Source organism: Alosa pseudoharengus, unplaced genomic scaffold, assembly GCF_046254945.1.
Source record: "Alosa pseudoharengus isolate Yale_2024_CS ecotype anadromous, Long Island Sound unplaced genomic scaffold, YU_APseudo_1.1 YU_APseudo_1.1_scf_16, whole genome shotgun sequence".
NCBI lineage: Eukaryota > Metazoa > Chordata > Actinopteri > Clupeiformes > Clupeidae > Alosa > Alosa pseudoharengus.
The window spans coordinates 15,351,563-15,379,140 of NW_027468630.1; the positions used below are offsets into that span (position 1 = coordinate 15,351,563).

At 43.3% G+C, this 27,578-nt stretch overlaps 1 protein-coding gene and 1 long non-coding RNA gene across 4 annotated transcripts in view; one reads left to right on the forward strand and one right to left on the reverse strand.

Annotated features, from left to right (window-relative positions):
* Positions 1 to 27,062, reverse strand: part of LOC143125585 (disintegrin and metalloproteinase domain-containing protein 19-like) — a 48,646-nt gene extending 21,584 nt beyond the window's left edge. For all 3 annotated transcript variants that reach the window (XM_076287202.1, XM_076287200.1, XM_076287199.1), the window contains exons 1-14: positions 26,790 to 27,062; positions 26,247 to 26,347; positions 25,887 to 25,957; positions 21,300 to 21,378; positions 20,963 to 21,039; positions 17,683 to 17,878; positions 16,602 to 16,667; positions 15,784 to 15,855; positions 14,565 to 14,731; positions 14,290 to 14,374; positions 10,460 to 10,599; positions 10,040 to 10,214; positions 2,155 to 2,244; positions 1,536 to 1,731 (exon numbers count right to left, since the gene is read on the reverse strand). In XM_076287202.1, the coding sequence (XP_076143317.1) occupies positions 1,536 to 1,731; positions 2,155 to 2,244; positions 10,040 to 10,214; positions 10,460 to 10,599; positions 14,290 to 14,374; positions 14,565 to 14,731; positions 15,784 to 15,855; positions 16,602 to 16,667; positions 17,683 to 17,878; positions 20,963 to 21,039; positions 21,300 to 21,378; positions 25,887 to 25,957; positions 26,247 to 26,347; positions 26,790 to 26,895 (1,621 nt within the window). In that variant the 5' untranslated portion in view covers positions 26,896 to 27,062. The remainder of the gene's footprint in view (positions 1 to 1,535; positions 1,732 to 2,154; positions 2,245 to 10,039; positions 10,215 to 10,459; positions 10,600 to 14,289; positions 14,375 to 14,564; positions 14,732 to 15,783; positions 15,856 to 16,601; positions 16,668 to 17,682; positions 17,879 to 20,962; positions 21,040 to 21,299; positions 21,379 to 25,886; positions 25,958 to 26,246; positions 26,348 to 26,789) is intronic.
* Positions 4,899 to 6,807, forward strand: LOC143125586 (uncharacterized). The gene is made up of 5 exons (XR_012987289.1): positions 4,899 to 5,006; positions 5,836 to 5,974; positions 6,232 to 6,288; positions 6,415 to 6,504; positions 6,716 to 6,807. It is a non-coding gene; the product is annotated as an uncharacterized LOC143125586 (long non-coding RNA).
* Positions 27,063 to 27,578: the final 516 nt, after the last annotated feature.

Consider the following 27,578-nt stretch of genomic DNA (forward strand, 5'->3'; position numbering starts at 1 on the left):
CCGAAACGGTGCTGCTGTCTGTAACAAAAGCCTTAAAGGAAGCCAGGGCGAGCGCTCGGTCATCAGTACTCATTCTGTTTGACTTATCAGCTGCCTTTGACACGGTTAATCACCGCATCCTTCTCTCTATACTCTCAAACATGGGAATCTCCGGCTCTGCTCTCTCCTGGTTTGAATCCTACTGTACCTCACAGAACACTCGTTTAACGTATCATGGCTTGGACAGCTGGCCGCACCTCACTATCTCACCACAGGGGTCCCCCAGGGCTCAGTGCTGGGCCCCCTTCTCTTTGCTATCTACACCATCTCCTTGGGACAGATTATCCGTTCGCATGGCTTCTCATACCACTGTTATGCAGACGACACACAGCTCTATCTGTCCTTTCCACCTGATGACCCCTTGGTTTCAGCACGGATCTCGGATTGCCTCTCAGACATAGCTACATGGATGAAGGCACAACACCTCCAGCTTAACCTCTCAAAAACTGAACTGCTGGTCCTCCCAGCTAAACCTACCATATACCATGACATCAACATCAAATTGGACTCCCTGTCGGTTTTACGTACCAGGGCTGCAAGAAATTTAGGAGTCGTGCTTGACAACTAACTAACATTCTCCGATTATGTTGCCACGGTCGCCCGGTCATGCCGTTCGCACTCTACGACATACGGAAAATCAGGACTTACTTGACTCAAGATGTTACCCAACTCCTGGTTCAGGCAATAGTCATCTCACGACTTGACTACTAACGCCCTCCTGACAGGTCTCCCAGCCTGTACAGTGAAACCCCTTCAGATGATTCAGAACGCGGCGGCGCACCTGGTCTACAATCAACCCAAAAGGGCACATGTTACCCCGCTGCACATCCAGCTACACTGGCTACCTATGGCGGCCCGCATCAAATTCAAGGCTCTACCTTGCCTACAAAGTAGTCTCCGGTTTTGCTCCCACCTACTTGAATGCCCTCATACAGACATACGCTACCTCCAGACCGTTGCGCTCCTCAGACAAACAATGTCTAGCTCTGCCACCGGTACGCTCAGGCCAATCCAAACTTTTCTCATCTGTTGTTTCTCGTTGGTGGAACACACTGCCAGTTCCTACAAGGGCAGGGTCATCCCTCTCCATCTTCAAAAACCTCCTGAAGACCCAGCTCTTCAGAGAACCTCTCCTCTCATAGCACTACGTACAACTAGTCTTGCTGATCCTAGCACTTACCACCTGTCTAGAACTGACACTCACTGATGCACTTATTCTTAATGTACTCTACCTTTTTTAAATTGTCCTATAATTGTTGAGAGAATTGCTTTAAAACTGTTTACCATGTTGTTAGTCGCACAGGTTAAAAATGTGTCAGCCAAATGTAATGTAATGTGACGTAATGTAATGTGTGTGTGTGCGCGTTCTCACCTGGGCCCCAGTGACACACACTGCTGTTGGAGAGTAAGGCACATTCCAGTGTAGCGGTAAGTGTGTGTGTGTGTGTGTGTGTGTGTGTGTGTGTGTGTGTGTGTGTGTGTGCGCGCATTCTCACCTGGGCCCCAGAGTGACACACACTGCTGTTGGAGAGTAAGGCACATTCCAGTGTAGCAGTAAGCCCCGCCCCCTACACACGCTGAGCCGTCCAATAGGAAGAAGTTATCTGGACACGCCTCTGAGGTGCCGTCACAGAACTCTGGCAGGTCACATGACCCTGCTGCCGGGCGACACACCTCCCCAGGCCGGCGCAGCTGCAGGGGGCAGACAAGAGCGGAGCTCAGTGTGTGTGTGTGTGTGTGTGTGTGTGTGTGTGTATGTATGTGAGTGTGTGTGTCTGTGTCTGTGTACACATGTGTGTGTGTGTGTGTGTATAAGTATAAGTATACTCTTTTGATCCCATGAGTGAAATTTGGTCTCTGCATTTATCCCAATACGTGAATTAGTAAAACACACTCAGCACACAGTGAACACACAGTGAGGTGAAGCACACACTAATCACGGCGCAGTGAGCTGCCTGCAACAACTCGGGGAGCAGTGAGGGGTTAGGTGCCTTGCTCAAAGGCACTTCAGCCGTGCCTACTGGTCAGGGTTCGAACCGGCAAGTCCGAAACGCTAACCAGTAGGCTGTGTGTGCGTGTGTGTGTGTGTGTGTGTGTGTGTGTGTGTGCGTGCACCTTGCAGTTGTGACAGCAGACTCCGTGAGCACATTCTGCTCCTGCTTTCAGAGTGCAATTGGCAGCATTGCAGCAGGCGCTCTCACACTCCTGAGAGAGAGAGAGGGGGTATTTATTTACACATACACACACACATACACACACACACACACACCTCCTCCTCTCCGCAGTCACACTCCTCTCATCACACACACACACACCTTCTCCTCTTGGCAGTCGCACTCCTCCCATCACACACACACACACACACACACACACACACACACCACCTCCTCTCCGCAGTCACACTCCTCTCATCTCACACACACACACACACACACACACACACACACACACACACACACACACACCTCCTCCTCTCCGCAGTCGCACTGCTCCCATCACAAACACACACAAACACACACACACACATACACACACACACACACATCTCTTCCTCTCCGCAGTCGCACTCCTCCCATCACAAACACACACACACACACACACACACAAACCTCCTCCTTTCCGCAGTCACACTCCTCCCATCACACACACACACACACCTCCTCCTCTCTGCAGTCGCACTCCTCCCATCACACACACACACACCTCCTCCTCTGCGCAGTCGCACTCCTTCCATCACACACACACACACACACACACCTCCTCTCCACAGTCGCACTCCTCTCATCACACACATACACACACACACACACACCTCCTCCTCTCCGCAGTCGCACTCCTCTCATCACACACACACACACACACACACACACACACACACACACACACACACACACACACACACACACACACACACACACCTCTGGGGACGAGACCGCCTATGCCGAGTCCGAGTCAAGACCGAGTCTTTGAAGGGTCCAGACCGAGTCGAGATCGAGTCCGTTGGTTTTCAAATACAGTCGAGTCCGAGTCAAGACCGAGTCTTTGAGGAAGCAAGTCCGAGTCAAGACCGAGTCCTTTAGGAGTCGAGACCGAGTCGAGATCAAGACCATAAAAACATGTCAGTTTTCATATTCATGATTTAATATCACCCCAGTTAATAATCAACAGTTTAGCTAGATTTGGGAATTGTTTAGAGGAGCAGTCTTAACGTCTTAATATGGACTATGCTGACCTACTGACACTCACCGGCAGCAGAGCCATAGAGATAAATACAGGGATGATAGTAGAAAAAAATCCTGACCCTGAACTTTTTTCCCTGGAAGGTAAGCGGGCCCCTAAACCAAGATATATGCCCTGATACATAATTGTCAAGCGGGATCCAGGAGTGTGCTCCCCTGGCAGAAGATTTTGATAAATAGTACCTTAGATTATAGATTCTGGTGACTTTTGTGGATATAAATGGACATCATTCAGACATGAGATGAACAAACCCAATACAAGCCTATATTACAGTAGCATCTTTGTGTAGAGCACCAGAGTTCCTGGGACCCTGGGCCTGGTAGGCCTGTTCATTAATCCGTCCCTGCTTTTAACTAGTCACTGACTGAGACTACAGATACTACAGCCATACCAAGAAAGGTCAGTGGGTGGCAATTATAATACTCAAAAGTAAATTAGAATTGATTAGTAGCCTAACCATTGACTAAAGGGCATGAACAAGGAGACATTCATTTTTCAGCAAAATATGCACCATTTATTTTAAACATGTTATTCTTAAGTTTGTCGGACAGATTTCTTTGAAATTCTGACGAGATGGCGTGTGTAATAAGATAGCCCGCATGCCTCGAGAACGACAGATGCGTAAGGGCGAGTTTATCCTCCGCTCATTTCTGACACAAAGTGACGAGTACATGAGCGATTGTAAACGACAGATCAGAGCTAGTGAGACGGGATGGAGTTCGCTAAATATTTTAGAAAGGAAACTGATAAGTCATACAAGTGTATTATTCCTTCAAAACAACTAGATACAATGTAGACCATGTGGTGACACTGTTTCAGTGAGTAAAGATTAATTTTGGAATCTAAGAAGACACATTTTACGGAAACATGCGAGTGTGTTAAGAAAAGCAAAGAAAAACGTGAGCAATTTGAATATGCTTCATATGAAGTAGAAGGATGAAAGTAAAACTTAGATGCTAAGCCTGTATTATTTAGACAATTAATCCCACTGATCTCTTTAGTTATATATACTATGTGTAATGACGTTGCCAAGCTTGTTCGTTGATGGACTATCGGTGTTGCATTTTAAAATAAATGTTCTATGAGTTAAATTGCCGTTGCTCTTAGTTCTTTGGGATTTAAGTTTTCTGTTTAAGGTGACAATTCGGCTTGTATTTTTTCTCCCTCTTTTAAACTGGAGCGAGCATGGAGCAATTTCACTGGAGCAGGATGATTTTTAAGTGAAGCGGGGAGCGAAATTGATTGGAGCGCAGGAGCGGCCGAGTAAACAGCCACCTACGTGAGGTGTGTTGAATTGGTCGACAGCTGCTTGATGACTAGGATCTAACTCGTGCCGTGGCAGTATTTTTTCCCTCTAGTTCCATGAATATAATATTTTCCTTGCTCAGAAAGTGCAGAAACGTGCTCCTGCACTGTAAAAAATAATACTGTGGTTTTGTTGCTTTAACTTAATTTGTTTAGTTAATATAACTAAACTCTGTGAAAATTGTCGAGTCAAAAAGAAATACTACGTTTTCACTGATTCAACTTTGTTCTAAGTTCAATGAACAAGCACTTTGTTGTCTTCACTTAAATGAACAAGTAGCCCTAACAAAACACGACACATGCACGTTACTGCCACCTCTGGCCAGACCTGTTTACATCACTTTGCCCTGTTGGAAGAAAAGCACATGGAGGAATCGTCTCAACTTTCATCCGACGTAATCCGTCAATATTCAGTGTTTTTGGTGAGTAAACTTTAGTACACAACCACTCAATGAATTGAATGAGTAGAACTATTTCCATATAATTGGATGAAACACTTGCATTTCGTAGATGTTTTCGCTTAACCACATATCTCGCTAGTACCAGTAAAAGCTAGCTATCATAATGCTGTAATGTACCAAGCCACTTGAAGAAAACAAGTCTTTTCTCTATTCCTTATGGTTATTTCCCCTTGTGTATTTAAAATAGCTAAGGAGATGTTTTTGTTTGTTTGTTTAAGGCAAGCCAAGTTGGTTGGTGGTTATCTATTTGCATACATTCACTTAGATGGGTACGAACTAGCCTGCTAACTAACGGAAGCTTCTCTTGTCCATCAGCATGTTCTCCCTTCACAAGGACTAATGACAATTTAACCTTAATTCAGATTAGTAAGGGTGATATGTTTGTTTTCACAGTTTGAGCCAAAAGTTTACTTTAAAAACAGCACTGAGAGTGTGTGGCAAGAAATGAGCCAATATCAAAGATCCTTTAGTAGCCTACATCCTATATCAACCATCTCCGATGCTATTTAGCACAGTGGACATAAATGTAGATTATTATTATGAACCCATTAAGCATATCTTTATTAAGCATGACTTCATTCTCACTATGTTTAGTATAGGTGATAAAAGTTACCTAAGCATTTCTACAGTGTTCATAGAAAGTCCTCATTCAAATCTGAATAATATTGTGTATCATAATGTAGGCCATGTAGTATCAATGTTTAACAGATATCTCAATAGGCCTAATGCTTTTACGAACACATTTTTGTGCATTAAAATCTCAGATGCTTGTAATTTATCTCTGTTACAGAAGAGTGTTAATGAAGTGGACCTGTAAACTGAGCCCATTTTCAACACGGAATCAGAGGGTCATCAGAAGATATACTCTGAAGCACGGACAGCACAGCCACTTTTGCCCCTTGCTCTGCTTGTTTTATCACCTTCAGAAGGCAAGTTGACCTGAACGGACATTTCTACACACAATTGACTTTTTTTTTATTTTATAGTGTCACCAGGTATTAACAGAATTGCCTGTAGAATGAACACAAAAATATTGATTTAATGTCTTTTATCTTTTCTTTTTTGTTGTCATATTCTGCATTCACTGCATCCTCACGGAATTCAACTGTCTGATGTCTGCTGATCTCTTGAGAACCTTCCTCAGTGAACTTGATGAATATCTGCCCATGTTTCTTGTCCTTTTCAGAAAAAGGGACCCTGCCATCACAAGCTCCAAGACATTCTTAGATAGCTTGATGCTCATGTAAGTATTGAACATATGACATTGACATGCATTCTATGATGTGAATATTAATGAGCTCAGAGTTTTTTCTATTTTGTTTTTGTTTAACATTGTGTTTGCGTTTGTGTGTTTCCTTTTGCATTTCAGGATTCCAACCAGAATAAGCGAACAACAGTCCTGCTTGGCATGCCCCACTTTCTTCGTCAAGATACTTCCAGCATTCTAAAGACCTGTGAGGTAGGTTTAGCAAATGACTTCAAATGTGATTTGGAAGCACTGGTTGAAATACAAGGACATGCTCTACAGTTGGAAACTCATCATTGTACAAAGCATGTAACATTGTATTTGAACTAAGCAGATTATTTTAACTGTTCTAAACTGTAATAGAATAAAAGCATGTCCCTGGTAATGAGTTAAATATTCACCTTTCTGGTGATTTGTTTTTCAGCCAACTGGTCCAGTTGAAGATGTCTTAAAAGAAACCAGTGTGGGGATCCTGATCGTGTATGAGGACTGCAGCAAATGCGTGGTTCTACAAAATCAATGACATATGTCTTGTTTTGGAGGAACAGTTTATCGTCATGGACATTTCCAATATTCCAAAGGCCTTTGAACTCTTTGGACTGATGGGTCTCAATATGGACTACCCGAAGCATCTAAAATTCACGTTTGAAGTACTACAAAAGCTGTTCTTGAACATTGGAAGGAGCTCCTCTTCACATGAACATTGCAGCTGCTTTCTCCAAAACAGGCTGCTTGGTAAAGAGTAGTACAACAACCTTCCGTAGAACTTGGACTTGGTCCTCAGTTTTGATTTGTTTTTATGTGTGTTTTCAGATTATTTTTTCTAATGTAGCATAATGGGTTTCCCCCCCAAATTTGATGTGCTGTACATCCACCTGTGTATTTTTAGTTAGTTTTTGTTTTTTTCTTCGATATTATGATGTGCATCCTCTCTTTGAAAAAAATAAGTATAAACGTTTTTAAAAGTTAATAAAAACTAACAAGGAAAATACATGTCTGAACAAATTTATTTCAACTAATGATCCTATTTTGAAACAACATGTAAATTAATCAAGTTAACTTACATGGCTTTTTTGACACAACAAGAGTCTATGTAAAATTTTCAGTTGACTTAACTAAGAAAGATAAGTCAAATCAAATTTAATTTTATGTCAAGTTAACTCAAAAACGTTATGTCAAGTTAACTCAAAAACGTAAGGCAGCGGGGTAACAAACCTTTTTAAGTTAAAAGGGCATATTATTTTTTACAGTGTGGTTGCCTTTTGACACCAGCTTCCAAAGGGCTTTTCGTCTCTACCCACCTCCTCTATCCAAGACCAGCGCCATTTATTCTTTATACCTTTATCGACAAGTTTGGTGTCTTCCCCTGGCTTCAAAAAGTTGCACTCTATGACTTTGGCTACATTTCGCGTTGCCAGTGTGGGAAACACATTCGTAGTGTATGGGAAACACAAAAGAAATTTGCACCTGAGATCACACAAACGCGAACGTCGGTATGCCAGAGCGCTATCAGGCCTGTGAATAAACGGCTCTGACGGCAGTATCTTTGTACCATGGGATGTCGTTTTCAAATAATGCCCGTCAACATCGCATTTTATTATTGTTGTTTTTATGTGTTGTGTGGTTTTTTTATATGAACATAAAAAAATGCGTTGGTCTCGAGGACTCGGTCTGAAATTACGAGTCCTTCTCCTCCCACTGTGGTCCGAGACCGAGTTAAGACCGAGTATTTGAAGGAACAAGTCCGAGACGAGTCCGAGACCGGACTCGAGTACTACATCACTACACACCTCCTCCTCTGCGCAGACGCACTGCTCCCATCACAAACACACACACACACACACACATTTCTTCCTCTCCGCAGTCGCACTCCTCCCATCACACACACACACACACACACACCTCCTCCTCTCCGCAGTCGCACTCCTCCCATCACACACACACACACACACCTCCTCCTCTCCGCAGTCGCACTCCTCCCAACACACACACACACACACACACACACACACCTCCTCCTCTCCGCAGTCGCACTCCTCCCATCACACACACACACCTCCTCCTCTCCGCAGTTGCACTCCTCCCATCACACACACACACACACACACACCTCCTCCTCTCCGCAGTCGCACTGCTCCCATCACACACACACACACACACACCTCCTCCTCTCCGCAGTCGCACTGCTCCCATCACACACACACACACACACCAGTGATTCCCATACGTTGACTAATCTGTGGCGGCCGCCACACATTAATATTCTATGTTGTACTATTTAAATTAAATTAAAGATAAGATAAAATCCTTTCATTGAGCTGCGCTTTTCACAACATAGTTTAGCCTCCTCAATGTAGGCCTACTAAGTTAAGTTATGCAATCAAACAGTATCTCAAAGCTAACGTTAGAATACTGTTTGGATGTGGAGTTTAGCATGCTTACTTACAGCTGCTTGTCAATTTCGTTACTCATGCAGGGCTGGTTAGTTGGTAAGTGGTTAGTTAATGATATTTTGTGAGCTTATCTAAAGTGAGGACTTTCTATGCCTTGCAACACATTTTCAAATTAGTTGTAAAGATTACATTCACATTCATTAATTTGACATACACATGTTAATTAAATTGAAGGCCATTGACATAACAGTGAAAGCCGGGAATCGACCCCCCAACTTTTCAGGCTGCTGCATTGTAATCCAGCTCCTTATCCACTACACTACCTTGGCCTAGATAAAAAACCCTACAACTATGCAAGAGTTTCTGTTTTCTTCTACTACACACTGTTATTAAACATCTGTAAACTATTATTAAATGCTGTATTCTTCGTTTGTAAAGCATTATTCCTACATTAATTCTCATCTGTAAATCACACACACACAGTTAAAAATGGTTTGTTCATAGCAAACATGCATATCTATATTATTTTTTAATTGACTGTTGTAATTCTACTGGACAGAGGTAGTGTAGTGGATAGGGAACCGGGTTAACAAACTATTTATAACTGTGTGAACAAATGCTTTACTGATGATAAATTAGAAATTACTAATGATGAACAAACCATTAACTAATAAGTAACAAAGGCTTCATAAATGATGAATTGTGTGTAGTTATTATAAACTGTTACCAAAACGTTATGAATTGCATCCACACACCAGCAGCCTTTTAACTGTGTTACAATTGCAAGGGTTCCCTCACAAACGTCTTAAAGTGACAGGCACTCAATTAGACCTATACACTACCAAGACAATATAACCCCCCACCTCCCACCCCCCAGTCATGCTACCGCCACAAATTCAAACAAATTCTGTGGGAAACACTGCACACACACACACACACACACCTCCTCCTCTCCGCAGTCATCACACACACACACACACACTGTCACACCGGCACTGGGCTCTCCCTCAGCCACGTCCCCAGTCTTTGTCTGACCTCGTCTCTACCTGACATACGGACTCTGTAGTGTGTTATTACCTACACATTGTTGTTGTGAACTGCATCGGCTTTCTCCAGTTTGAGCTAAGTTCTTTAATCTTCTGAGCTTTGGACTTCTGTGTTTTAGTTTTGCTTAGTATTCTCCTGAGTTTTGATTTCCCTGGATTTTTGGACACTGCTTGTTTTGCCTTTTTGCCCTGGGATCTTCTGTGTTTTGGATACTTCTGTGTCAGAGCTACCTTTTCAAATTAAAACCCGCCTGTTGATGTCAGTCTGTGTCAAGAGTCTGAGTCCGTGACACACACACACACACACACCTCCTCCTCTCCGCAGTCGCACTGCTCCCCCTCTTCCAGGTATCCGTTGCCACAGCGCGCCCCCCCCAGGCGGACTCCAGGGTCGGGGGGGTTGAACAGACACTTGCCCCCAGAGCCCAGGAAGCGCTGCAGCTCACGCTGGTTACACACGTTAAACACACGCGGGAAAGGAGACCTGCACACACACACACACACCAGATATACATTAGCACACAGGATCAGAGCTCTACCCAGAGTAGAATACACACACAAACACACACACACACACAAACACACACACACACACATAGACACCCACACCCACACACACACACACACACACACACAAACCCAGACATGCACACACACACACCCACACACAGACACACACACACACACACACACACACACACACACACACACACACACACACACACTCACCCTGTAGCTGCTGCCATGATGCAGCCTCCCTGGTCTGGGTTCTCCCGGCAGCAGCTGGGGCTGTCGTGGCTCATGCCGAAATTATGACCCAACTCATGGGCCAGCGTAGCAGCCACCCCAAACACACTCTCAGAGTGGTCCTGTACACACACACACAGATATACACACCCCAAACACACTCTCTGAACTTTGCATAGGCTACACAGCTCAAGTTGTGAACAAGCAATATCCTACAAATAATTTAAAGTTCTCAAACTATGAGTTTTATGAAGTGGTGGCAGAAACATCTGAAATGACCACCATTCTAACTTTCACTCACTTGATGAGAACCTGTAATTATACCAGAAAGTTCCAGAATTATGACTTGAATAGAAGTTAGTTAGTTATTAACAATTAATTGATACATTTTTAGAATACTTTGAGCACTGATGCAGTCAGCAGAGGCCTCTTACATTGTTTGCAGGTAGGCCTACTATTCATTTCATTCCGTTTTCGATGGCAAACGCGAAACAGCGCCAAAACAACCACCAGTGGACAAAAAGAGTATTACATGTGTACTGTTAAGACCCGCCATAGAGAATGAATGGGGGAAATTACGGAGGTTATAGTTTGACAATGTCGTAGCCTACTCCCGTGCGGGCCGGACCCTATATACCACGGACATGTTTTGGGGGGCCACCTAAAATGAGGTGGCGGGCCGTATCCGGCCCACGGGCCGTAGTTTGGGGACCACTGCATTACATCATACGTAGCATTACACCATACGTAGCATTACACCATATGTAGCATTACACCATACATAGCTATACACTAGGGGTGTGAATCTCTCATGTAAAAGACGATACGATTCACATCTAGATACATGGGCACGATTCGATACAAGAAAAGATACATGTTCATAAAAAACGATTCAGTACGATTCAATGCAGTTGAAGAATGGAAAGCATTCTGAAAGATTTTTTATCATTTGCTTAAGGTGCACATTCATTTTATATTATAAATTATCATGGTCATGTCAATTAGGCAAAAACAAATGTGTGAATATGATTATCTAAACTGAGGTTTGTATCATATACTGTATTGAAATGAAAAAAGAATAGTCTACATTTCAGCCAAACAAAGCAGCCAAATACAACATGAAAATACATTTTTATAGACTTTATAGATTTTATAGAGTTATATCTGATTGTTTTCAAGGAGCTGTAGCCTATTGTTGAGGTAAGACAATACCGAAATAAAACAAAACGGTGCTTAAGACAATCTTGGCCTTTTCTCATTGCCTACAACAAAATAGGCCTACATATCAATGAACTGGGCCTATTTTGTTCCAAGTCTGAGTGAATATGAACAAAATAATAATAATTTGGGTAACGCTTTAGAATAGCATGTGCTTATTAGGTATTAACAGTGCATAATAAGCCGTTAACAATTCATTACTAACAGTTAGTTAACTGTTGTTATCCTTTAATAACATTAACTAACTGTTAACATGCAGCTTGTAAGTGTTAACAAGCAGCCTTTTAAGTTACTTACAAGCATATTTGTTAACAGTTATAAGTGTTAACAAGCAGCTTGTTAATGCTTGTTAATGTTGTACAAGACAAAGAGGTGGATAACTAATACACTAACTAAGACCTTTCTTACCTCTTTGTAGTAAATTTTGCAGCCCCCCAATCTAAAGCGAGGACCATGTAGCCTATAGCTCCACAAGCCCGACCTTCTATCTCTATATATCTACTGTATCTATCTATCTAGCTTGAGTTAGCTGTGAGAAATGCACCTTCAAAACTGATGCAGCAAGCAGGAATCGAACCCCGGTCTCCTGCGTCACAGAGTGACCTGTTACTGACTGAGCTACATTCCTATCTGTGTATTTGTGGCAGAAAATGTTCATATTGATTCTATATTCCGATAATGTTCTATATCATACCAGCTATGCTTTTTACAAAATTTGTAAAAGTTGTGTTTAATTTCCATAATCTTTGTTCAGTGAACGCATAAAACAGTTTGTCAGTTTGTCAGCAGTCTAAAGATATTATGCCAGCCTTGTATTTAGTATATAGTTGTATGGTTACCTAGCAACCGAGGCTTAAAGACGACAAGTGGGTGCGTTCAAAGTCGCAAACATAGGCGAACGTTTTCAGTTTGCCTTGAACAGAGGCGAACATTCGTGGTCTGTTGCTGCATTAATTAAACACCACTTTTCCATCAGAAACATATTTGTAAAAAGCATAGCTGGTATGATATAGAACATTATCGGAATATAGAATCAATATGAACATTTTCTTCAAAAACACAGATAGGAATGTAGCTCAGTCAGTAACAGGTCACTCTGTGACGCAGGAGACCGGGGTTTGATTCCTGCTCGCTGCAGCAATTTTGAAGGTGCATTTCTCACAGCTAAATCAAGCTAGATAGATAGATACAGTAGATATATAGAGATAGAAGGTCGGGCTTGTGGAGCTATAGGCTATGTGGTCCTCTCTTTAGATTGGGGGGCTGCAAAATTTACTACAAATAGGTAAGAAAGGTCATATTAAGCGTATTAGTTATCCACTTCTTTCTCTTATACACCATTAACAAGCATTAACAAGCTGCTTGTTAACACTTACAACTGTTAACAAATATGCTTGTAAGTAACTTAAAAGGCTGCTTGTTAACACTTACAAGCTGCATGTTAACAGTTAGTTAATGTTATTAAAGGATAACAACCGTTAACTAACTGTTAGTAATGATTTGTTAACTGCTTATAATGCACTGTTAATACCTAATAAGCACATGTTATTCTAAAGCGTTACCATAATTTGTACATTGTTTAAGCAGCAAGGGCCAAATTATTCTTTAGCATTAAGGAAATCCCTTCATCAAACGTAAGGCTACTCTACAGACTTTCGTTGCCGTTTAGGAATGCTATAGTAAGTGTTTAATTTTGCGCTGGATTTTTTTAACAAACAAAAGAGTAAAAACTGTCAAACACCGACAGAGTGCGAGTTGTCACGTGCTTAAGTTGCGGTAGATGTATGGGTAATGAAGTCCTTTGACGACATTGGGCAATGAGTGTAGCCCAAAACGAACTTCATTACCCACAAATCCGTGCCATGTGTAGTTTCAAAACAGGAAGCGGGAAGAACGCGCTGCTTGCAAAGTAAATCAGAGTGAGCGAGCAGAAAAGGTTATGAACCGATTTGTAACAAGTAAATCGATATAACAACCGGTTCATTTCAGTTTTATTCCGATACGGGGCTTCACATATCGATGTAGCCGTATCTTACGCGTTAAAAACGGATACCGATACGTATCGGTTAATCTTTACACCCCTACTATACACCATACATAGCTATACACCATACGTAGCAGTACACCATATGTAGCATTATACCATACGTAGCATTACACCATACGTAGCATTACACCATAAGTAGCCATTACACCATACTGTATATGCCATTACACCATACGTAGCTATACACCATACGTAGCATTACACCATACATAGCCAATACACCATACGTAGCCATTTGTAATTGGCTGACAGAACTGAGATGCTATCCAAAATATTCATGAGCCAACATGGGTTTTAATGTGATGTTAGAACATGCCTGACGCATCCTAAGCCATGTAAAAGTAAACATATTTTTTCTATCAATCATGTATTATATAGAATATCTATATTGAGTGCAGAATTATCAACATTTCGAAAAGAAAGAAATGTAAGTTGAAAAAGTTATTATGTAAACAGAATGGACAGAAGATGACAAAGAAGGTTTCATGAATAAGGTGAATATCATTGGTTAGCAGAACAGGAGATACTATCTGATTGGTTGTCTTACTGAATTGACTCCTCCTGATTGGTACTCGGAACACATGGACTTCAGTGGAGCCAATCCGATGGTGGTGCCCTGAAAGGACCCGCCCCTGCACACACAAAAACAACAACTCAACTCATCACATGTATGCAGCACTTCATCAAGCACCCAAAGCACTGAAGGAAGCACCTCACTAACCACCACCACCACCACAAACCCACACCTGCTTAACTTCAGTCATTTAGCAGAGACAGGGCACCCCCCGCCCGGACGTTGTGATTGGTGAGTGCGGTACTCACGTGATGAGCTGGGCGTTGTCGTTGGGCAGGAGCGGCAGCTTTCTCCGTCTCCAGGAGAGGAAGGAGCTCAGTGTGGTGAATGGGTTCTCGGACACATCGATCTGATCTCCAGAGTTCCACACCTCCAGACCCGTCACTGCAACACGCACTCCCACCGCCTTGTAGTACTAACACACACACACGCACGCATGCACGCACGCACGCACGCACACACACAGACAGACACACACAGACACACACACACACGCACGCACACACACACACACACACACACAAACAAAAACAAACACACACACACACACACACACACAGACATGCACGCACGCACACACAGACACACGCACGTACACACACACACACACACAATCACACACACACACACAGACCCGTCACCGCAACACGCACACCCAATGCCTTATAATACTAACACAAAACAAGTGTGTGTGAATCTGTGTGCGTGTGTGTGTACGTGTGTGTGTATACATGTGTGTGTACGTGTGTCTGTGTGAGTGTGTGTGTGTGTGTGTATACATGTGTGTATACGTGTGTACGTGTGTGTGTGTGTGTGTGTGTGTACATGTGTGTATACGTGTGTACGTGTGTGTGTGTGTGTACGTGTGTGTGTACGTGTGTTAAAATATGTGTACGTGTGTTGACGTGTGTATACACCCAGATAGCAAAAGGCTGGCGGACCACTGTCGGTCCATTGGGGGCATAGCTGGCGGTCCGCTGGCATTTTGCTCATTGGTTCTCTGGCGGTCTGCTGGTGGGTTGCAGACAAATTGCCCAAATCTTGCCACTATTGGTGTAAAATATTTTTCATTTGTTCAGTTATACTCCATATATAATTGTTTTAACTTTTCTTAATATTCATGACAAGTTACATTTAAAGAGATGGTGGTCCAACGGCGGACCACAAGTGGCACGCCACCGGCGGCATACCACCAGCGCATGTGTGTTAACGTGTGTGTGTACGTGTGTGTGTGTATGTGTGTTAACGTGTGTGTATACATGTGTGTGTATGTGTACATGTTCTTGAATTTCCCCTTGGGGATCAATAAAGTATATATCTATCTATCTATGTACGTGTACGTGTGTTTGTGTGTGTGTGTGTGTGTGTATGTGTGTTAACGTGTGTGTATACATGTGTGTGCACGTGTATGTGTACGTGTGTGTGTGTGTGTGTGTGTGTGTGTGTGTGTGTGTGTGTCTGTCTTACCTTGTCCACATAGTTTGCAGCTTCCATCAGTGTCATCTTCACTTTCTCTCTGTCCTGGCCCCGCTTCACAAACTTACACACACACACACACAATTGTAAATTATCGGAACGTCACATATATGTATGCCCGTATGTCCAACCTCTTATGTGTATGTCATTTAATATTCATTTCTATACAAACCAAGACGGTGGATTCCTAAAGAAATTCTCGGGCTAGGCACCCACCAGCCCAGCACTAAACTCCGAGCGTGGTAAACAACGTTGTTTTTAAGTGTTGTTGTTTATAATGTGTTGTTGTTTTTAAGTGTTGTTGTTTGTAAGGTGCTGTTTATAAGGTGTTGTTGATTTTAAGGTGTTGTTGTTTGTAAGGTGCTGTTTATAAGGTGTTGTTATTTTTAAGTGTTGTTTTTTTTTTAAGGTGCTGTTTATAAGGTGTTGTTTTTAAGTGTTGTTGTTTATAATGTGTTGATGTTTTTAAGGTGTTGTTGTTTGTAAGGTGCTGTTTATAAGGTGTTGTTATTTTTAAGTGTTGTTTTTTTTTTAAGGTGCTGTTTATAAGGTGTTGTTTTTAAGTGTTGTTGTTTATAATGTGTAGTTTTTTTTCAAGTGTTGTTGTTTGTAAGGTGCTGTTTTTAAGTATTGCTGTTTATAAGGTGTTGTTATTTTTAAAGTGTTGTTGTTTTTAAATGTTGTTGTTTATAATGTGTTGTTGTTTTTAAGTGTTGGTGTTTGTAAGGTGTTGTTTATAATGTGTTGTTGTTTATAATGTGTTGTTGTTTTTAAGTGTTGTTGTTTATAACGTGCTGTTGTTTACTGACCTCTGCGTGGTCGGCCACCAGCAACAGCTCCACGTATTTCATGTTCCGACTGATGTCCCTCCGCTCCTGTGGAGCAGCAACCATCATTACCCCGCACGTGTCACAAGGTCGGTTCGTTCGCCGCTCACGGGCCTCAAACCCGCCACCTTGACATACACACCGGCATGGGAGACGAGCGCTCTAACCACTGAGCTAAAAGCCCAGGCTTCCAACTCAGCGGTTAGAATCGCTCTTAAAGGGGTGGTTCAGGATTTTGGACGTAAGACCTCAAACAACAATAACCCAACATGCACCTCACCACCATTACCCAGCATGCACCCCACATTATTACCCAGCATGCACCTCACCAGCATTACCCAACATGCACCTCGCCAACATTACCCAACATGCACCTGCACCTCACTACCATTAAAGCATAACTTCCATTATTATTCCACCAGGCAAGTTAACAAACTAACATTAAATAAGAGGCTGACAGACTCACAGTCACATCAGATATAATTGTTTGGTACATCACTGCTCTTATCACAACTCAAACTATGACTGAGATTGATCAGTTTGCAACGATCCTTTGATGCCTCCTTGTCATGTTACACAGACACCCTCCTGAGTATTTTAGCCTCGTTAGCATTTAAAGCAGCACAGTCTAGCTCTTTAGCCCTAAATGAATAACTTCTTTTGATGCTACCCTAACTTATAATGCAGAGAATGTATGACATAGCCGATGTGCGCCCAGGACGCCTGGTGAACTGAGCGCCTGAACACCTGGTATTCCATGCACTTAACGCCCAGAATGCCTGGTATTGCATGCACTGAACGCCTGGTATTGGATGCGCTGAACGCCTGGTATTGGATGCACTGAACGCCTGGTATTGGATGCACTGAACGCCTGGTATTGAGACCTTTCTGTCAGCTTTTAGGTTCCACTTTAGTACTTAAAGGATTTGAAAACTGCCCCTGACCCTAACCCAATCCTGACCTTAACCCAATCCTGACCCCTGACCCTAACCCAATCCTGACCTTAACCCGGGCTCCAGGAAGTTCATCATCATTTCCCATCATGCACCTCACCACCACTCACCCTGCCGACGTAGTGTGGATGGGCCATTCCACCAATCAGCTCTGTCAGCTGCTCTGTGTATCGCTGGTCACCATGGTGATGATGGCAGGTTCCTACTGATAGCTTCTCAGCACAGAGGGCGTGTCCCCACGGCTCCGTCTGATTGGCCAGCGGCTCGATGATGTAACTGACACTGGAGTTCAGTGAGACCACACCCCTGGGAAGACAGCCAGACACTGCATCAGCTGCATAATAAGAACACACACACACACACACACATACACACACACACACACACTCTCTCACACACACACACACACTCTCTCTCTCATACACACACACGCACACACACTTTTTCACACACACACACACACACTCTCTCTCACACACACACACTCTCTCTCACACACACACACATACACGTATACGTACACACACATACACTGTATCAACTGCATCATAAGAACACACACACACACGCACACGCACACGCACACGCACACGTACATGTACACGCACACACACACATACACTGCATCAACTGCATCGTAAGAACACACACACACACACACACACACACACACACTGCATCAGCTGCATCATAAGAAGACACATACACACACACACACACACACACACACACACACACACACACTGCATCAGCTGCAGGGCTCCAGAGTAACTCTTTGCATTAGTTGCACTGGTGCCCCCAACTTTTTTATTTAGGTGCACCAGCAAAATTTAGGTGCACTCAAATTTTCATCGCGCCGCATTTAACGCCACAATTTCAAGGTCATTTTTTTATCGCTCTCCATATACATTCAGTGTCTGAGCTGTTGTCACGAGCATGGACCGGGAATGAACGTATTGATTTGATTCAGGGCCCCCACCACCTTGACGCCATCAGTAATATTGAATACTGTGTGATCGTTCAAAGTGTGCGTTAGCATTAAATTGAACTGGGGAACACAGGGCCCTGGGACCCACACTTCACAATGGCCATGTGCTTCCTTTCCAAAAGTAAACAATGTCTCCATGACTACAGGGATTAATATACTTCAAAGACACTGTATAGTGTTATTACATACTACAAATGTGTATGTGACAATCTTCCCTCTTGATCATTAGAAGCACAAGGTGTTGTTCGCTTAGCGTAGCAGACAAAGCTAGCAGACGTTGCCCATTTCCCCCCAGTTTTCAGATTTAATTTGGTGGTTATTTTTTCACTTGTACCCATAATTGTTGACTGAAGTTTTTCATGATTTTCAAGTATCAGAATTACGAGTTTCGATGCAGTTTTTAAGCTGTATGGTCATTGTTTATCTCGGGTGAGCAGACGCTCTCTTTTCCCCGGACGCGTCCCCTTAGTCACAATAGTGTGTGTGTGTGTGTGTGTGTGTCTGTGTGTGTGTGTGTGTGTTTATGTGTGTGTGTGTGTAAGTGTGTGAGTGTGTGTGTGTCAAGGTCAAGGTCAAGGTAACTTTATTGTCCTCGAGGGGCAATTAATTGCACAGCCAGCAGACAGACATAAGGACAAGACACACAACAATACATAAAAACATAAATACCCGCAGGATCTAACACAGTAATAAATAAAAATAAATATAGTTAAAACAGTTCTGGCAGATTGTTTAAAATGGAAATGGAAGTCGGGATAAAAGAGTTCCTCAGTCTATTGGACCTGCATCTGGGCATGGAGTACCTACGGCCTGAGGGGACTAGCTTAAACTGGCAGGACAACGGATGGCTGGGGTTAGCTGCAATAGATTGGGCCTTCTTTGCCACTCTTTTGGTGTAGGTGTGAGAGAGAGTGGGGAAGTTGATTCCTCCAATCTTGCAACATGTCCTGACGATAATCTCTCTAGTCTATTTTTGTTTTTTATGGACAGAGAACCAAACCAGCAGATAAAACAGAAGGTTAAAACAGACTCGTCAGCCATGGCGTGCCCCAGGGCTCTGTGCTTGGTCCTCTGCTGTTCACCATCTACATGTTACCCCTGGGTCACATTATCCGTAAACATGGACTCAACTTCCACTGCTATGCCGATGACACTCAGCTTTATATCAGCACAAACCCCTCCTCCCATCTCCTACACATACTACTTGTCAACTGTCTGCAGGAACTCAAATCATGGATGACCACAAACCCCCCCTCATTGTTAAGCGACCTTGGGTACCATGAAAGGCGCTATATAAGTCCAAGTTATTATTATTATTATTATTCAATAAAACAGAAATAAAACATTCTCATAAAAGTAGGGTCAATGTTAAAATTCCTCAGTTTGCGATAAAAGTACATGCGCTGATGGGCTTTGGCACAAACAGCATCAGTGTATGAATTAAAACATAGCTTGCTGTCAATAATTATGCCAAGGTACTTATACTCTTGTACTACCTCAACTGGTTGACAATTAATGATAGTGGGGGGAAGAGGGGGGCATTGCTTCCTAAAATCAATAATTAGTTCCTTGGTCTTTGCTACATTTATGTTTAAAAAGGAGCGCTTACATCAATCATTAAAATCATTCACTATTGGTCCATGGTCAACCGCGGTGTTATTGAGAAGAAACACAATGACAGAGTCATCTGCAAACTTAAAAACCTGTCTTCCATCATATTGTGAACGACATTTATTTGTGTATACAACAAAGAGGAGGGGAGAGGACACATCCTTGGGGGGAGCCAGTAGGAGATAAAAGATTGCCAGATAAAACACTGTTAACTTTAAACCTTTGCGATCTGGAGGTTAAAAAGTCAACTAACCAGGCTATTACCCCTGGGTTGATGTTGTGTGTCTTTAAAAGTCTGTCTGCTAAATACAATTAAAAGCTGATGAAAAATCAATAAATAGTAGTCGTACAAAATTCTTTGCCCCTTCCAGGTGGTTAAAAACTGTGTTGAGGCTGCCTGTAGCATCCTTGACCCCGGGTCCTGCCCTGTAGGCAAATTGTAAGGGGTCAAGTTGCGGCCGTGTTGTTGCTAAAATCTCCTGTTTAATATTTTTTTCAAAGGCTTTCATAATGAGGGAAGTGAGAGCCACTGGTCTAAAATCATTAAGTGATTTAGGTCCTTTGGTCTTAGGCACAGGTACAATCACCGACTCTTTCCAGAGATGAGGGACCTGGTGTGATTGGAGTGACTTATTAAAAATAAAGGCGAGTATGTCAGGCTCTGCACAGCTTTTGAGGAGGCGGCCACCAATATTGTCTGGACCAGGGCTCTTCCTGTGTGTGTGTGTGTGAGTGTGTGTGTGTGTGTGTGTGTGTGTGTGTGTGTGTGTGTGTGTGTGTGTGTGTGTTACCTGAGGCCAGAGCAGGTGCTGAGTGCCACACTGGAGACTCCCCAACCAACAACACGACCATGATAGAAACAGTGATCCTGAAACACAGAGAGAGAGAGAGGGAGGGAGAGAGAGAGAGGGAGGGAGGGAGAGAGAGGGAGAGAGAAAGAGAGGGAGAGAGAGAGGGGGGAGAGAGAGGGAGAGAGGGAGGGGGAGAGAGAGAGAGGGAGAGAGAGGGAAGGAGGGAGAGAGAGAGAGGGAGGGAGAGAGGGGGGGTGGGGGTTCTATGTCATGTCAGCTAGTGGGGATAGTAGCTTTTTACTATCTATATATAATCTCTGCTCTTCTCCCCACGCACCTGATGGTTTCGTCCGATTGTCTGGTGAGTTCCGTCGGGACTGTACCACATCTCCCGAAAGGCAGGAGAGAAGAGATCTCTGTCACACACAAAACCAAACAAAGCTATGTGTATATACAACATGTATCTGTATACTGAAGAAAGACAATTAACGTAGAAACCCCCCCACACACACACACACACACACACACACACACACACACACACACACACACACACACACACACACGGTCACGTCTTGGGGATGTTGATTAGCAGTACGTTTTCTCCGCGGATGAACAGCTGATTGACGTGTCGTGTGCGCTGTACACTGTGTGTGTGTGTGTGTGTGTGTGTGTGTGTGTGTGTGTGTGTGTGTGTGAGGTGGGTGCAGTGTGTGTGAGATGGGTGTGTGTGTGTTTGTGTGTGTGTGTGTGTGTGTATGTGGGAAAACATGAAAACAAAAAATAATAACACGTTAACCCATGAATTAAACTACATGTCACTGCTTGAACATACCGGTAGTTCATGTTGACAATGGAGAAAATGCTTAGCTTACTTCGTTTATGACAGAAATTAAGTTTTGTGCCAACATGTTGTAGAAACACAACCCATAACACTGCCTTTATTTTGTGCAAATCTCCTTTACTTTCTTTGGTTAGGCTATAGTCCGTGATTCACATAGCTAGGCTATCAGCGCAAATGCATACAAAATGTTTTTGGCCAAGTTTTGCTTTAATCCAATTTACCTTCGTTACTACCAGTCGTTGCTTTTTTACTGCGTCAAATCGTGATTGAGTGCGCATCAAATGTAACAGTGGTATCTTCGCAGAGACATCCACTCTCCATGTTTCATTTTTGCTGATGTTGCGAGCAATCTAATAGACTACGATATGGGAAATACTTTCAATACGATCAGCTCCAGAAATGAATGGGTTTTCCTTAGCCTGTGCCAAAGATCCTTAATATACAATATCAACCGTCTCTGCCTGTGCTACACCTTTCCACCAAGTTGTGCGAAAATTGTAGTTTTGGCGATGTTGACAAACATACGAAGTACATGGAAGCTCTTGATAGCGCATGCCACTAACGTCTATAAAAACAATATATTTATGGAATAAAACTAGAGAGGTACCTCGGATTAGCATTGCTGTTTATTGTTAAACTGCAATTTTTCTGCAGCCAGCGGAGGGAATTTAGCCTACTATGCGTCTGGACAATATTGTGCGTCTCCCCAAATTCTGAAGCAGTGTGTGTGTGCAAAGCGATTTCATGCTCCCTTTAAAAAGCATTTTTAGCATAATTTTATTATGGCATGGCCACTGTATTTTGTAGTTTATTTTGATACACTTAAAATGAGCGTATTTTATATTTTATTCTAAAATACATGTTGATGTATGTTTGCCCATCCCTGTCTGTGAACACTTAACCCACACACACACACGCACACGCACTGTCTGTGAGCATGCACATGTTTCACACACACACACACACACACACACACACACGTCTCAGTGTTTCTATTCATTTTGCAGAAGCATTTAGCATTTATCCAAAGCTTACATCAATTACATTACAAGGGGCATTGACACCAGAGCTATGCCTTGGTGTGTGTGTGTGGGGGGGGGGGGGGGGGTTAAGTGCCTTGCTCAAGGGCACAACGATGGAAGCCGGGAATTGAACCCACAACTTTTCAGGCTACTGTATGCTGTTTGTATCTGTGTGTGTGTGTGCGTGTGAGTGTGTGTGTGTGTGTTGTTAGCTTCGTAAGGCAGAGGCTGTGATTTTAGTGGCAAAACAAAGACTTCACTGAGCCCTCGCTTGGTGTCTGTGTGTATCTGTGTCTGTGTGTGTGTGCGTGGGTGTGTGAATTGATGCAGCTGTGCCATTGGGGGCATTCACTTAAGAGATTGAATGACATCACACTGGGATGACCTCACTAGGAGGACGTGGGGGGGGGGGCAGGGAGAGAAGGGGGGTAGAAAGCCAAAAGGAGAAAGAGAGTGATGGAGGAAAAGAGGGAATATAGTGCGTGTGTGCAGATAGATACTTTATTGATCCCCAAGGGAAAATTTAAGAATGTGTCTGTGTGTGTGTGTGTGTGTGTTGACTCAGCAAAAACCCACCCAGACGCTCTTAAGGATATTGGGCCTTTCAGACACTCACACTCATTAAGCTAAAAGCATGTGTGCGTGTGTGTGTGTGTTTGTGTGTGTGTGTGTATGTGCATGTTCTTATGGGGAAGACACTGGAATCTGTGAATGATATACAAACATATACACACACACATATATACCCACACCGACACAGACACATACTAGAATGAAATTCACACACACACGCACGAATGCACACACACACACTCGCGCGCGCGCGCGCACACACACACACGCGCGCACACACACACACACACACACAGTGCTACAGAGAGAATAAGAATAAGAAGGAGAAGCAGAGGAGGAGATACTTTCAGATCAATCAATACCTCAGAGTGTGTGTGTGTGTGTGTGTGTGTGTGTGTGTGTGTGTGTGTGTTTGTGTGTGTGTGTGTGTGTGTGTGTGTGTGTGTGTGGTAACCAGCACTGCAGATCTGGGGGTCATTTCTAGAAAGCGTCGTTTGCTAACTTGCGTCGCAACCTTGGTAGTACGCTCCATCGTTCTTGGATTTGGTGTTTCTAGAAAGGGTAGTTCGAACTCTCAATCGCAAACAAGGACGCAAAGTTTGGTCGTTTGAACTACTGCCCCTAGGCAGTCGCACTTGTGTCGTTCCTTGGTAGTTCCTGTTGGTGTCCGGAGCGCCTAACCAAAAATCACAACCACCTAACCAAAATTTGCGAAGTGGATGTTTATCTCATGACTCAATGATTGATCTATCCTGTAGCTTGATTTTGATTAAGACACTGCTCCCCTACTTGGCTCATTCTTGCTATTTATGTTAATTAAAATATTGCCTTGATTTTAGTATTATAATCTTCACGGTCCCTAACAGCAGCAGTGTTAAATGGTGTAGTGGCTAAAGCAGATGACTTATTATCCCAACGTTGTAGGTTCGATTTTCTTATGATGTGAGATTGTCCTCTTGCTTCTCGCAACCTGCAGGTGAACTACTGTAGTGTGATACGTAGATTCAATTGTTTTTGACTGATGTATTGTACCTATGGTCTCTCGATGTAGAGTAACTATATACATAAATATGTATGGTCAAAACCTATTGTTGTGTCTCGTAGGCCTACTCTTACTCAGAGATGAAAAGAAGAGATAGGATGCGAACTCCGGCCGAGCGCGCAGTGCACCAACGCGCTGCCGTTAAGCCACGAGACAGTTGTTAACCTATGGGATACCCAGGTATTTGTCCAGGCTATATATTTTTTCCAACACAGATATTTAACACAAATAATGACTCATGCTTAAGTTAACTGTTTTATATGCTTGCAATAGGTTTAGGTTTTGGCTGATGGCAATACCAGCATTAATCACTCGGTTTAGATTAGAAACATGTCGACATAGGCCGTGACAGAACATTTCTAGGGGGTGGGGTATTACACGTTGCCACTGTTTCCACCAATGATATGTATCGCTGCATCATCAACAACGTTGTTGGAACTATGGTGTTCGAACGTCGGAGGTAGCGAATTGCGACACAGGTACGATGCTTTCTGGAAACAGGTGTAACAGTGTCGTTGTTTGGTCGCAAGTTGCGTCGTACCATGGTGGTTGAGCAACGTCGTTGCTAACTTTTCTAGAAACGACCCCCTGAGCGGGAAGGATGTTGAGACAGATTTCCTCTTGAGTTAACAGTGTGTGTGTGTGTGTGTGTGTGTGTGTTCATTTTTTTTGTGGTTGTCCTCTTTCTCAGTAGTAGAGGCGTTACACTGCAAAAAATGAAATCTAACCAAGTGTTATTAATCTTAAATTAAGATTAAAAAATCTATTTGGTATTGTTTTTAGTATGAAAAGACTTACCTAGCGCCCTCTCAAAAGAAGATTTTGACTTAATTTAAGAAGACTTTGACTTTTTTTAAGGAGTCTTATCAAGACAAATTTGCTTGTTTTTAGGACACATTTGCTTAACGCACTGGCAGACAAATTTGCTTGTTTTCAGGATGAGATGTCTTAAAATAAGTCAAACTTTTTTAAAATTAAGTCAAATGTTTTCACAAGAAAGCGCTAGGTAAGTCTATTTATACTGAAAACAATACCAACTAGTTTTTTTTATCTTGATATAAGATTAATAACACTTGGTGAGATTTTGTTAGATAAGCAGTTTTTGCAGTGTATCTGTTCAGCTTTTCACACACACACACTTCTCTGCTTCTTATATCTTGCCAACTGTTTGAGGTATCACTCACTCTTGCAAACATCTTGCAAACACACACACACACACAAGCTGCTATGATGGTCAAGTCTAGACCTGCCTATGAAACATAAGTCTTTGGAGTCCAGCATATCGCCACCACCACCCACCCACTAACACACACACACACACACACACGTACAGGTCATACTCTTTGTATTTATAGAGCTGCCAGTGGAGAGAGAGATGACCACTAAAATAACTTGCTCATTCATACATTCACACACACACACACACACTGCTAGAAAACTGACTTGTTCTTCTGCAGTTGAAGGAGAAGATCCCGACCCTCTGCTGTGATCCAGACTTCAACATCAGAAGGATGCTTCACACACACACACACACACAGAGAGAGAGAGAGAGAGAGAGAGAGAGAGAGAGTGTGTAGTTTTTACAGTAGTCTGGCTATTGCTGTTACAGTAGTGCCGCTAATTTTGGACCAAGAGTGTGTAGACACGAGCGTCCCGTTACAGCACACGAATAGCATTCCTTTTTTGATACGGGATCACCTCGCGCCTGTGTAGTGAACCTACTGGCAGGGCTGAAGGTACGCTTGATGCAAGTTGTCACAGAGCTCTCTCTCTCACACACACACACACACCTCCACTGCCTACCTTTTCTCCAGTTGGGAGGCGGTGGGTTTTAGCCGGCAGCCACCGTGGATACGTCACCTCATAGCCCGGTGCAGGCGCCGTTCCTTTCCAACCCACTTCCCCTGCAAACACACGCGCGTATACTCCGGTTTATTAAGTGAGAATGTGACAGCACAGATGCACAGCGTACTCACACACACTCGTACTATTGATTATTTACGGCATGTTACATCTGAACTGCCAAATGTACATTTACATTTGGACACAGCTACTGAGCTCCCACGACAAAACGCGCGCACAAACACACATCTTGAACTTTCATTCAACTATTAATCACCTAGGGTCAGTTAATGACAACAAACACGTCAGCATTTACCGGAGAGAATCTTCATCACGAGACAGATTTCTTCATTTTGAGACTTTTGTTGCTGTGGTTGTTTTGTCTTATTCACCACTCTCGCGCTGTCCGGTGTCGCGTGTCCGATACCATTGACTGCTACACGCGCAGCGATATCTCTCCATAGCTCTCAAAAGATATATAAATGTTCAGGCCGACAGACTTACCGTTGCTGGCGGACATCCCAGCGTTGCCTTCATAAAGAAGACTGCACAACAACACATACAGGCATGCGCTGTACCGTACGCCCGCTGCTCGCGCCGACAGACTCATGATAGGAGAATAGCATTCTACAGAAAAGATGAAATCTTAGACATGCATGAGTAGACACCGATTACTCCGACACTGGAGCGCGTGTATACAGTTTCTCTATCACAAACTGTAAAGCTTGTTCGGGAATTCCGGTGCGATGGCATCTGATATCATTAACCGCCCGCACAACAGGGTGGGTGCGCGAGAGCATCTCTTGTCTCGCATCCCGGCACCACCCCTTCACCACGTCACGACACAAGCCCCACGCGACTGCATTTACCATGTACCACTTTGTACCATGTACACCTCTCACCTGGCTCAGCCGCCCAGGGGGTCGTTTCTAGAAAAGTTAGCAACGACGTTGCTCAACCATGGTACGACGCAACTTGCGACCAAACAACGACACTGTTACACCTGTTTCCAGAAAGCATCGTACCTGTGTCGCAATTCGCTACCTCCGTCGTTCGAACACCGTAGTTCCAACAACGTTGTTGATGATGCAGCGATACATATCATTGGTGGAAACAGTGGCAACGAGTAATACCCCACCCCCTAGAAATGTTCTGTCACGGCCTATGTCGACATTTTTCTAATCTAAACCGAGTGATTAATGCTGGCATTGCATTGCCACCAGCCAAAACCTAAACCTATTGCAAGCATATAAAACAGTTAACTTAAGCAGACCAATATGACTCATTATTTGT